The following is a 13,120-nucleotide window of genomic DNA, read 5'->3' on the forward strand; positions in this document are numbered from 1 at the left end:
TGTTGGATTAAGGTGAAACGTTGAGGGGGAGTTGGTATCCTAGACCACCTAACCCAGCCTGGGGCTTCAGACAGTGCCTGAACTGAGAGTTAGTTGTATGTTAAAAAAAAAAAAAGAGAGAGAGAGAAAAAGAAATAAAGAAAATAAAAGGTATCCCAGACCAGGAGCAGCAGGTTGAAGGCACAGAGGCAAGAAATAGCAAGCATGGTGCACATGGAGTACCAAGAGGTCCAGGTAAGGAGCAGGTGGGAGGCAATGAGCAGGATGTGAGAGCACTGCACAAACCCTACATGGGGAGAGGGGTCTCCCAGAAGAGGCTGGCCCTGCCTGCTACAGCGTTACCCATGAGAGAATCCTTGCTGCGTGCTGGCCGGGAGCTCAACCTAGGGGAGGGCCTTGTTGACTCTGTTTGAACATGGAAACCCTTGGTCCAACATGATTTTCCGTGGTCCACTGAGGAGGTTTAAGCCATAATGGGTTAGGTGCTCAGAGAGGGTTCAAGCCCAGTGAACCCTTTGCCTCCCAGCTCTGAGGAGGGCCACAGAGCCAGTACTCCCTACCCCCGCCCACAGAAATGTATAGCAGTCTCTGACTGCTGCTTTCACACACCATCACAGCTGCTGTTCTGTAGGTGGTGCTTGGGGAAGGTGGGAAGGAGAGCAGGCTGTTTCTTGACCTCAAACAGGATACACTCCAGAGAAGGGATGGCCTGGTACAGAGGCCCAGCCCCAGTTCAGAGAGTCCGTGTGTGTGTGTGTGTGGGTGGGTGGGTGTGGGTGTGGAGGGAGCTGGGAGGAAACAGGATGTGTACCTGCCTTCAGCCTCCAAGGAGACAGATGGAGGCCTGGGGCTCCCTGCCTTGAGTGCCTCGCTAGGCGTAAGGCAGAAGGTAGCGGGTGAGCAGGTAGAGGAGGCTGGCAATGGCAGCGAGCCCTGTGAGGACCCCGAGCCTCAGAGGCAGGTATTCCAGGGAGCGTTCCAACTCAGCGTGCAAGAGGATGACCTGGCGTTTGGTGACGCTCCACTCGCCCGAGTTGTCTAGGACATGGCGGGCCATGCGGGCCTTGTCTGTCAGGGGCAGCTGGGCATTGATGCGGGCCTCTGCGTCCTTGCGGTTCAGGCTGTTCCGCCGCATCAGCCGTGCCAGCTGTGTGTCCCGGTCACTAAGGACAGGGCAAAAGGGCACTGTAGGTCCTGCCTCCCTCTCACCCCAAGTTACAGGGCTAGGCAGCCCTGCCAGGCCCAGCCTGGAGCAGAGAGTATGGAGACTGGATCTTCCCTCCAGCCCTACCCTGCTCTGGGCTACTCAGGGTCCCACAGCCAGGGAGGGAGGCCTGGAAGCTCTCTGGCTGCCGCCCACCCCACTCCACTCACTGCGAGGACTCCAGAGCTCTATGGGCTACCAAAACCCCTTAATACAAACAAGGAGGGGAACTCTGGCCACAGGTTGTTTTGTTTTTGTTTTTGTTTTGCCATCTGGGGTCTCTTTGCTTTGCTACTAGACCTGAGATTCCCCAGTCATAAAGTGGGAAGATTTCATCACCTGGAACCAGCTACATCCTGGATCCCTGGATGGGTGACCTTTACTGAAAGGCCTATGCCTGTGAGCTAGACGCTTCCTGTGGTTCCCCTGGGGGCCTGGGCCTGCAGTATCAAAAATATCTCCTTGGGCCATCACAAAGACCCCTCTCCTTGCTGCTACACCCCTCCCCTGAACATTTAGAGTAAAAGGACTGTGCTGAGATGGTATCTGTTGTGCTTAATGCCACTGATCATGTGGGACAGACAAGCCCAAGGTGCTTCAAAGAGGATCAAGGACATGAGAATTAGTCCCCTTAGTAGTGGGACAGGATTCAGCACTGCAGATTAGGTTGGACAATACCAAGTCTCCCAACTCCAAGAGAAATTTAAAGAATACCTCCTTCACCCACCCTGAGGTCACCATCTGGGTCCTTCCTCAGGACCCAGGACTCCCTCTCTTGCCTTGGGCTACAGTCAGTCGTCCGAGCGGGGTTATCTCTAACACCCCTCTAGCTCTAAGAGCTACTTCAGCCCCTCAATGAGGAGAAGAGCAGAAAGGGTTGCAGCAGCTGTTTTCTACCATTTGGGGTCTTTCTGCTGTGTCACTAGGCCTGAGTTTTCCCAGTTATAAAATGGAAGGGTTTGATCACTACAGTTTGGTTCCTTCTTTTTTTTTTTTTCTGAGACAGAATCTCACTCTGTCGCCCAGGCTGGAGTGTAGTGGCACGATCTTGGCTCACTGCAACCTCTACCCTCTGGGTTCAAATGAGTCTCCTGCCTCAGCCTCCTGAGTAGCAGGGATTACCAGCATGTGCCACCACGCCCAGCTAATTGTTGTATTTTGTTTTTTTGTTTTTGAGATGGAGTCTCGCCTGCCCAGGCTGGAGTGCAGTGGCACAATCTCTGCTCACTGTAGCCTCTGCCTCCTGGGTTCAAGAGATCTTCCTGCCTCAGCCTCCCAAATAGCTGGGATTACATGCGTGCAACACCATGCCTGGCTAATTTTTGCATTTTTAGTAGAGATGGGCTTTCACCATGTTGGCTATCCTGACCTCAGGTGATCCACCTGCATCGGCCTCCCAAAGTGCTGGGATTACAGGCGTGAGCCACTGCGCATGGTGTTTTTTTTTTTTTTAAATAAATATAGAGACGACGTCTTGCTGTGTTGCCTACACTGGTCTCAAACTCCTGGGCTCAAGCGATCCTCCCACCTCGGCAGTTTGGTCCCTTCTTAGGGATTCTGGGAAGCAGACCAAGTGAGGCCAGAAACAAGTGCAGCCACTCGCCATGAAAATGAACTACACAAGCTATAGATTTCCTCTGTTATGGATTCAGTGTACTGTTGCCATTGTGGGGCCAATACCTGCCTGGCTGAGAACAACTAAATCCAGCCTTCATCAGGGAGACCACATATCTGTGGGTTGGAGAATCTGGTGTGAGAATGGAGATGGCCTGGGGCTCCCAGTAGGTGTACGTCCTCCTGAAAGTGTGGCCCAGACCACAGAGCCTCCTGGATGTGGGGCAGCACCTCCAACAGCCCTTCCTGGGGCTCAGAAATGGTCCCATCCTAGTTAGTCTAAGGCTTGGTACAATTTGTGGTAATAGGATTTTTACCCACTTATTCCACAATCGACAAATTTTTCAAAAACATGAAATTGGCTGGGCACAGTGGCTCATGCCTATAATCCCAGCACTTTGGGAGGCCAAGGAGGAGGATCACTGAACTCAGGAGCTTGAGACCAGCCTGGGCCACACAGCAAGACCCAATCTCTACAAAAAATAAAAAATTAGTCAAGTGTGATGATGCATGCTTGCAATCCTAGCTACTCAAGAGGCTGAGGTGGGAGGACTTCTTGAGCCCAGGAGGTTGAGGCTGTAGTAAGCTGTGGTCGTGCCACTGCACTCCAGCCTGAGTGACAAAGTGACACTCTGTCTTAAAAAAAAAGAAAACAGCATGAAATAATGTTTTGGTACAACCACACTTTGGGAGATGTCCTAAGTAACTTCAAATGCATCAGGGGTAGTCTCTCAGTTGAAGAAATCCACAAGGGAGTCCTTATTTTTGTAAAGCCTAGATCCCTTTGGTGAAAAGCATCACCACCTCTCTGGCATCTCTCGAGTTATACACCCATACCCACGAAAGCAGGGCATGAGTGGCACCCAGGACCCTGGCAAAGGCTCCTCTGGCTGGTGAGTGGGGCTGAAGGTTTCCTGGAGAGCACACATGATCAACAAAGCCCCACTCACCCACCAAAACCGATGGCCACCTCTGCTCTTGGCAAACAGACCAACCTCAAAGAAAAGCACAGGAAGGGTCGAGCACAGTGGCTTATGCCTGTAATCCCAGCACTTTGGGAGGCTGAGGCAGGAGGATCACAAGGACAGGAGTTCAAGACCAGCCTGACCAACATGGTGAAACCCTGTCTCTACTAAAAATACAAAACTTAGCCGGGCATGGTGGCGTGTGCCTGTAATCCCAGCTACTCAGGAGGCTGAGGCAGGAGAATCACTTGAACCTGGGAGGCAGAGATTGCAGTGAGCTGAGATCACGCCACTGTACTCCAGCCTGGGTGACAGAGTGAGACTCCAACTCAAAAAAAAAAAAAAAAAAAAAAGCAAAGCACAGGAAGGACAAACAGCCAGAGGTGGGCGCAGGGTCATCTGGCGACTGCACATGCAGGTGTCGGCCCCTGCTCTGTCTGTCTTCTCCTCTACACTCTAAGATCCTTTTTCTTTTATTTTTTTGAGACGGAGTCTTGCTCTGTCGCCCAGACTGGAGTGCAGTGGTGCAATCTCAGCTCACTGCAAGCTCCGCCTCCAGGGTTCACGTCATTCTCCTGCCTCATCCTCCTGAATAGCTGGGACTACAGGCACCCGCCACCATGCTCAGCTAATTCTTTTTTGTATTTTTAGTAGAGATGGGGTTTCACTGTGTTAGCCAGGATGGTCATGATCTCCTGACCTCATGATACCCACCTTGGCCTCCCAAAGTGCTGGGATTACAGGCGTGAGCCACCGCGCTCGGCCTTTGTGTTTTTTTTTTTTTTTTTTTTTTTTTTTTTTTTTGAGACGGAGTCTTGCTCTGTCACCCAGGCTGGAGTGCAGTGGCCGGATCTCAGCTCCCTGCAAGCTCCGCCTCCCGGGTTTATGCCGTTCTCCTGCCTCAGCCTCCCGAGTAGCTGGGACTACAGGCGCCCGCCACCTCGCCCAGCTAGTTTTTTTGTATTTTTTAGTAGAGACGGGGTTTCACCGTGTTAGCCGGGATCGTCTCTCGATCTCCTGGCCTCGTGATCCGCCCGTCTCGGCCTCCCAAAGTGCTGGGATTACAGGCTTGAGCCACCGCGCCCGGCCTCTTTTTTTTTTTTTTTTTTGAGACAGGGTTTCATTCTTGTTGCCCAGGCTGGAGTGCAATGGCGCGATCTTGGCTCACTGCAACCTCCATCTCCTGGGTTCAAGCGATTCTCCTACCTCAGCCTCCTGAGTAGCTGGGATTACAGGCACGCACCACCATGCCTGGCTAATTTTTGTATTTTTAGTAGAGAAGGGGTTTCTCCATGTTGGTCAGGCTGGTCTTGAACTCCTGACCTCAGGTGATCCACCCGCCTTGGCCTCCCAAAGTGCTGGGATTACAGGTGTGAGCCACTGCACTCGGCCTTTTTTTTGAGATGGAGTTTTGCTTGCTTTTGTCATGCAGGCTGGAGTGCAATGGTGCAATCTCTGTTCACTACAACCTCCGCCTCCTGGGTTCAAGCGATTCTCTGGCCTCAGCCTCCCAAGCAGCTGGGATTACAGGTACCTGCCAAAACGTCTGGCTAGTTTTTGTATTTTTAGTAGAGACGGGGTTTCACCATGTTGGCCAGGCTGGTCTCGAACTCCTGACCTCAGGTGATTCACCCACGTCGGCCTCCCAAAGTGGTGGGATTACAGTCGTGAGCCACTGCACCTGGCGTCTAAGATCCTTTAAAAAAAAAAATGTTTTTATCCCTAGGTACAAAGTTCCAATTGTGCTACTAAGGCGAAGAGAATTTCAGGTCTTCGTGGGGTCTGCCTGACCTTAGTTGACAGCCTCACAAACAGGGAATGAAGAACCCAAAGAGGCTGCGGGTTTACTCACGTGAGGCAGCACGGCCCGGTGGGGGAGCTGAGAGGATGCCTATGTCCCTGCATTGGGCTCAAGGGATTCAGACTGGGCTTTCAATGAGAGCCCATGGGGACCCAGGGGGAAAGGCAAGGGAATTTTCAGGGCACTGAGTACTCCAGGCTACGCCTCCAGTGTGCTGGGAGCCTCCTATGCCTTAAGCTCCTGAGAGTCAATCTATGCCCGAAATACCAGCAGAGCCAAGTGCCCACCTGTGTATCTCCTGTCCTTGTGGGTGGCATCCAGGAAGTTTCTGGGTGGCAGAGATAACCTGCAGACTCATCTCCTCTCTCACCCCACTGGGACAGGGACTCATTTTCCCTCACAGGTTGATCCTCCTCTGTTTGTCAAACCTGGATTCTGGTTGGCTCCATGTCCTGGGGAATTCTGAGAACAAAGCTCCTTCCTTAGCTGGGCTGTGACAGTCCCTTCCACGAAACCTTCTGCTCATAACAGGTGTTGCCAAAGGGTAACCCTGGACACATTCCGTAACTACCCCCTCTCTAATTTTATCTTCAGTAACTCAGGAATATCAACACCTGTCCTGACCACCTCCCACTGACAGGCAAACTGTGCAAAGTAATAAAAGTGCTACAGGAGGAAGAAGGAGCCACTAAGTAACAGTGTCCCAGGGCGAGGCCAGGCATCTGGGCTGAAGTACCTGCAATGGCCAGCAGGGGGAGCGCTCCCCAAACACTAGAGAAGCCCCGGGGCCATCCCTTTCCATACCTGCCCCCAGGATTATCTGCATGAGGCACAAAGGTTGGTTTGTGCCTGGGCACTGCGGCCCAAACCCCCATGCCTCCTGGCCGCCCCATGGGGAAAGGGCAAAGTGCAAAATGATGTGGGCTGTTTCCCAGATGCCCCAGTGGTCACTCACCAGTATACTACCACGGTGTGCTTCATATACTTGAGCAACTTCTTGGTCTCAAACAGCAGAGGGATATCCAGAATCACGTAGCGGTATCCTGGGGAGAGGTTGGAAAACCCCCAAGTTCAATTCTGCAAGCACATGCTGGGGACTGATGATATGCTGGGCCCTACCGTCCAAGGGGCCTTCCAAGGACACACATACCCTGCACACTAGCTGGTTCCAATGCCGTGCAGAGCAGAAGGCTGCAAAAAATCATTTCTGGATGGCTGACCAGGGAAGACCTTGTAGAAGGGCTGTCATTTGTGCTGGCCTTGAAAAGTAGGGGGCAGGTCTTTTGATACTTGAAAATGAGAAGGTGAAGATGAGGATTCCATGAATGAGGACCAGCACAGCACAAGAAGACGGAGATTCTACTGTGCGGGCTGAAGCAGAGGCCTCAGGCCGTGTGAGGCAAGCAGGTGATCAGGGAAGGCACTAAGGGTTTAGTTCACCTTGATCTTAAATCTCAAGTTGTTATTTCTCAGAAAAAAAAACAAACAAACAAAACACCCAAAAGATAGGTTCTCCCCAAAAAGCCGGTTGCAGGCCCAGCTCTGCTGACAAGAGCCAAGGTGGGCTGTCTCTACCAACTCTCCATGAGAGGCTCACATGGGGGCAGCACCAGCAGAAGGAAGCTGCTTCTCCCATCAGAGGCAGACCTACAGCCAGGGTAAGGCCTGGATCTGGAGGCAGAGGGGGCAGTTATGACTAATACTGTATAACACTCCCGCAGGGTAAAAGGCACTGGCTGGACCTCCTACTTTAAGCCAAGGCCAGTCAAGGGAGGCACCCCCACCCACTGTGAATGAGCACATCCCTAGGCTGCTGTGGGCTACACGCTCCTCGTTCTTTTTAGGTCAGTGACCCCTGTGCATGGGTACAAAGCTGGGAGGGCTCCAGGATAGCAAGGAGGGTAACGGACAGGGAAATGCTTCTCTGCCCAGAGACCCCTGGCCTGGCTGGGGCAGGAGACTGCACCCTTGGAGCATCCCACTCCAAACACTTCCAAGCACAGAACCAGACACACATCACACCAATTCCAGGGGTGTCATGGGCAAGTGGCACTCAAAGTGATGCAAGGACAATAGGGGTGGGGGTGGCAATCTCAGCTGCTTGGTTTCCTGTTCCCCAGGACCTGCTGCTCAGTAAGCCCAAGAGAAGCCCACAGTTGAACAAAGGGGTTAAAACCATGGGCTCTGATGATACACCTTGGTTGGTAGTCCCCCGCTTCCCCACCATGTGACCTTGGGCCCCCTTCTGTATAAACCTCATCTGTGTAAATGAGTAAAAAGAATACCTACTTCACAGGATGATAGTAAAGATGAAATGAGCCTTGAATACATGTGAACCACGCAGCACTCTTCACCAGTTCCTCACTAGGTGCCCCAAAATGATAGTTACTGCTGCAGGGGGAGGCCAGCAGTGTGGTGCGCCCCCCAACTTGGAGCAGAAGCCAAGACAGACCAGATCCTCTCTGGGCCTCTTATCTCCCTTTCCTGCTTAGCTCCCATCACTTTCCTCTCCCCTCGCCGTCCTTTCTCCGGCCCCTCTGGGGAGTACATGGTCAGCTCTTTGGTTCACCAGCAAAGGGCTATTCAGCTGTCACATCCCTCCTGCTTGATAAGCTCTGCAAACCATCCTGACTCTATTAAGACATCCGTCTGCCTACACAGAGAAGTCCCCAACAGCTGGCGATCTTATCTGACGTTTGATTATACCAACTTTGACAGTTGTATTTGTTATACTCATCAGGGAAAAACTGGGACTGTGGAAGCCACAGCTGTCGTCCCCATTTTTCACCTTATCGAGCTGAAAAGGGCTCTCTGGCTTTTATTTAAGTGGTGGTGGTTGGGGAGGCGGGAGGCTGGGTGGATGACACAGTGAAAGAGCTTTGGAGCGGGTGACATTATCCAATGTTTAATTTCAGAAGGGGAGAGCCAGTGCCGCCTGGAAGCCCTGCAGATGCACCGGTAACTGGCCTGGGAGAGAATGCAGAAAGGGCAGGAATGAAAGGCAGACGACTTCACTCTGGGTGGGGGACAGGAAGGATACTGGTGCAGCATAGGAGGCAGCACAAAGAGTCCAGAGGGAGGACTCTCCTTGAGGGAGGCAGGGAGGAGGCCTGTGGCGCAGTGCTGAGAAGGAGCATACACATTGGTTCAGCAGGCAAGATGTGGGAGCCAGCTCCAGCCCGGCCGGGAGGGGGTTGGGGTCAGCATCATGGATGTCTGTTGAGTCATCCCTCATTTGGAGGCAGGTACTGGCCAGAGAGGGATGAGGGTGGGGGAGGTTGCCCACTCAAGGCATGACAGAATAAGGGGCTTGGCCATGGTCACAGTGTAAAAAGCTCCCCCAGCCAGGAACAGTGGCTCAAGCTTATAATCCCAGAACTTTGGGAGGGCGAGGCAGGCAGATCACGAGGTCAGGAGTTTGAGACCAGCCTGGCCAATAGAGTGAAACCCCATCTCTACTAAAAATACAAAAATTAACCAGGTGTGGCGGCGTGTGCCTGTAGTCCCAGACACTCGGGAGGCTGGGGGCAGAAGAATCGCTTGAACCTGGGAAGGGAGGTTGCAGTGAGCCGAGATTGTGCCACTGCACTCCAGCCTGGGTGACAGAGTGAGACTCCATCTCAAAAAATAAAAATAAAAAAAAAACCCTCCCCCATACTCTTGTGGAAGTAAAGTCTCAGTGTAATGACTGAGAGTGGGGAGACAGGCAGCCAGGCCTTCAACTCGGAGGACCAGGCTGGAGACCACATGTGCCAAAGGCTGGCAGGCAAATCTCCAGCAGCCCTAGGCCAGCCTTTTGCCAGTTTCCAAGCCACCACCCTCTATCCTCCCTCCCACTTCTCCTGGTGATTGACCCCATCCTGGAAAGTAAGCATCAGGCCACCCCTGTGCAATGCTGTCCTGAAGAACACGGCTTAGGCCAGGTGCTGTGGCTCATGCCTGTAATCCCAGCACTTTGGGAGGACAAGGTGGGAGGATTGCTTTGTCAGGAGTTTGAGACCACTCTGGCCAGCATAGTGAGACCTCATCTCTAAAAATAAAATAAAATAAAATAAAAAAGAACAGGGCTTGAACCGTGGCATATAGGTTGGAAGAAGGTTCTTGCCAACTGGCCCCAGGCCCCTCCTTTTCAAATACTCCCCTCTTTTCCATCTGGGCACTGCCTGGCTGTCCCCACACCTGCACCTAACTCTCTATGGAGCCCAAGCTGCAGAGGATAGTCCCCACATAGCACCCTTTCCCCACCCACCCTGGCCATCTTGGTCCCTCCCCAATTTGCAGTCTACAAACTTGCTTTCCCAGATGGCTCAGCCAGACCCAAACCTGCCCCTGACTGTAGTTTACATGTGTGATAACTGACAGTCACTGACCTGGACCCTCAGTCTTCCTAACATGCTCACGTTGGAATTTTTCTTTTTCTTTTCTTTTCTTTTTTTGAGATGGAGTCTTGCTCTGTTGCCCAGACAGTCTGAGTACAGGGTGCAATCTTGGTTCACTGCAACCTCCACCTCTCAGGTTAAAGCGATTCTCCTGCCTCAACCTCCCAAGTAGCTGGGATTACAGGTGCACACCACCATGCACAGCTAATTTTTGTATTTTTAGTAGAGACAGGGTTTCACCACGTTGGCCAGGCTGGTCTTGAACTCCTGACTGCAAGTGATCTGCCTACCTCAGCCTCCCAAAGTGCTGGGATTACAGGCACGAGCCACTGTGCCCAGCCTCATGTTAGATTATTATCCCCGCTGCACAGATGAAAAAGTGAGCTGAGGGCTAGATCACTCAATGAGGTCACACAGCTAGAAACTGTCAGGGTTGGGATTTGAACTCAGATCTATGGCTCCATTATTCACCAGCTCTTATTACTCCCATCCCTACTGGAAAAACCAACTTACTTCCTGGGCTTATGGCTCGAAAGCCTCATGTGTCTCTTCTCTTTAAACTGTCATCCTCCTTAAGAGCTGAGGGCACGTGCTTCTTTCCTCTGGGGCTGGTACGGGGCTCTGCGTGGAGGGGGTGCCAGTAAGCAGTATGAACTCATCAGCTGGGATAACCAGCTCCCCTACCCTGGCCAAACTTTCTGCAGAGGAGAAGGGCCCTGGCCCTGGAAGGAGAGGGTGTTGCCCCCAACCCTGCCCCAGGCCCCGGCACTCACCCCGGAGGAAGTACTTGAAGGTCTCCTTCATCATCTCCTTGCGGATCTCAGGGTGGGTGATGGCGTTGAGCAGCTGCCGCCGGTCAGGTTGGTTAAAGATCAGATCCCCCAGGACCTTGCGATTTATGTCGCCGTTCTCCAGCAAGACCTCAGTGCCGAAGGCCTCTACGATGCGCCGGTGAGCAGGGTATCCTGGCTGCACAACTGTGGCAGGAGGAAAAAGCTGGGTCACTCCCTGGAGCCTCAGGGCCAGCCAGAGGACCTCAGTGACCAGGGGCAAAATGATAGGGGAACTTGGGTGCTTCTTTCAGGTGGAGTAAAAGCAAAATGAGGGGAGAGAAAGCAGTGAAGGAAGAGCAGAGTGTACACGATCCCTTGTGCTGGTAATGGGGCAGAGCTGGGGGGTTTCTAAAAAGGGAAAAGTAAATAGAAGAGCAGAGATGGCAAACATGGGGCAGGGACAGAAGTCAGACCAGGGTTGACAGGAGCCTTCCCCTCCTCTGAGACTTATAAAAAGGGAGGTGTGGCAGAAGGCCGGAAGCACGGGGAGCTGCTGTGCATGGACCCCCAACCTGCCCCTCCAACTCACCATGCCGGGCCATGACGTCCACGTCAATCACTGCACAGCCCAGCTGCTGGAACACCTGGATCACTGAGCTCTTGCCTGAGGCAATGCCCCCTGTCAGGCCCACCAGGAACATCTTCCCAGGAAAGATAGCTGTCCGCGAGACTATGGAGCCAGGAGCCACAGAATCACTGGAGAGCAGGGCAAGCGTGGCCGATGGGGGCAGTCCACCAGAGGAGTGCCAGAAGAACCTGCCTGGGAGAGGCCAGAGGCCCTGATCAGTTTGGGCCAATAATTGGGAGAGAGGAGGCAAAGGAAGTAAAAGGAGATAGCTTGGCTGGGCAGGGACATGTCCTGAGCGTGGGGTGCTCTGGAGCCATCTGGAGAGGAGAAACTCTCCAGGAAAGGTCTCCAGTATTCTTTTAAAACACTCACAAAGAAGGCAAATCCCAGCACTTTGGGAGGCCGAGGTGGGTGGATCACCTGAGGTCAGGAGTTTGAGACCAGCCTGGCCAACATGGTGAAACCCCATCTCTACTAAAAATACAAAAATTTACAAAAAAAATTAGCGGCCTGGTGCGGCAGCTCAAGCCTGTAATCCCAGCACTTTGGGAGGCTGAGACGGGTGGATCACGAGGTCAGGAGATCAAGACCATCCTGGCTAACATGGTGAAACCCGGTCTCTACTAAAAAACACAAAAAACTGGCCGGGCGAGGTGGCGGGCGCCTGTAGTCCCAGCTACTCGGGAGGCTGAGGCAGGAGAATGGCATAAACCCAGGACGCAGAGCTTGCAGTGAGCTGAGATCAGGCCACTGCACTCCAGACTGGGCAACAGAGCGAGACTCTGTCTCAAAAAAAATTATTTTTATTAATAAATTAGCTGGGCATAGTGGCAGGCACCTGTAGTCCCAGCTACTTGGGAGGCTGAGTTAGGAGAATGGTGTGAACCCAGGAGGCGGAGCTTGCAGTGAGCTGAGATTGAGCCACTGCACTCCAGCCTGGGCGACTGAGCGAGACTCCGCCTCAAAAAAACCAAAAAATACAAAAATACAAAACTTAGCTGGGTGTGGTGGTGTGCACCTAGAATTCTAGTTACTCAGAAGGCTGAGGCAAGAGGATCGCTTGAACCTCGGAGGTGGAAATTGCAGTAAGTTGAGTTCCTGCCACTGCACTCCAGCCTGGGTGACAGAGCCAGATTCCTTCTCAAAAAAAAAAAAAAAAAAGGCAAACGAACAGTATCAATTCAGCAATCAAAATGCTGAACAGGCAGGGCAAGTTCGGATGCTGTTAGGCAGCATGCTTTCTGGACAAGGCAGGAACTCGTTGGAGGCCAACTTCCTAGAGGAAGGAGACACCTGTCTCTCTCTGCGATGGACCCATGGCACTCTTCAGATACCCACAGGTCCCCTTGACCTTTACTTTCTGGTCTACGAGACTGAGGCTCAAAGGGAAGAAATGGCCTGCCTGCAGCCATCCACGGAAGTTGCAGGAGAGACCACAAAAGAGTCCAGGTGCTTGGGCCCTCTTTTGCTCCAAAGCCTCCTCCCCACAGAAGGTCCCATGGATCACTTCCCCTTCAATGCCAGCACAAGGACTGCCTGGGTGGCTGGTCTAGATGGAGACGCACAATCCTCTTCTTCAACCAATAAGTGGCCCAGATGGGGAACTGAGCCGCAAGTAGTGGCTCGGCAGCCACTAAGACTGAGGTTTAGAAAAGTACCAGTCTTGCCAAGAAGGAATGTGAGGGAAAGGCCTGGAGGCTGGGCGATGCTGGGGGTGTGACTTTGAGCTGGCGTCGTGGTTTGTGGCTCCCTCAAA

General features: G+C 52.7%; 1 protein-coding gene across 4 annotated transcripts in view; it reads right to left on the reverse strand.

Annotated features, from left to right (window-relative positions):
- Positions 1-560: 560 nt before the first annotated feature.
- Positions 561-13,120, reverse strand: part of DCAKD (dephospho-CoA kinase domain containing) — a 31,813-nt gene continuing 19,253 nt past the window's right edge. For 3 of the 4 annotated variants that reach the window (XM_050763161.1, XM_050763159.1, XM_050763162.1), the window contains exons 2-5: positions 11,326-11,556; positions 10,737-10,940; positions 6,540-6,627; positions 561-1,163 (exon numbers count right to left, since the gene is read on the reverse strand). In XM_050763161.1, coding sequence (XP_050619118.1) covers positions 872-1,163; positions 6,540-6,627; positions 10,737-10,940; positions 11,326-11,437 — 696 coding nt within the window. In that variant the 5' untranslated portion in view covers positions 11,438-11,556 and the 3' untranslated portion in view covers positions 561-871. The remainder of the gene's footprint in view (positions 1,164-6,539; positions 6,628-10,736; positions 10,941-11,325; positions 11,557-13,120) is intronic. The other variant, XM_050763163.1, reaches the window with a different exon arrangement.

Source organism: Macaca thibetana, chromosome 16 (assembly GCF_024542745.1).
Source record: "Macaca thibetana thibetana isolate TM-01 chromosome 16, ASM2454274v1, whole genome shotgun sequence".
Classification (NCBI taxonomy): domain Eukaryota; kingdom Metazoa; phylum Chordata; class Mammalia; order Primates; family Cercopithecidae; genus Macaca; species Macaca thibetana.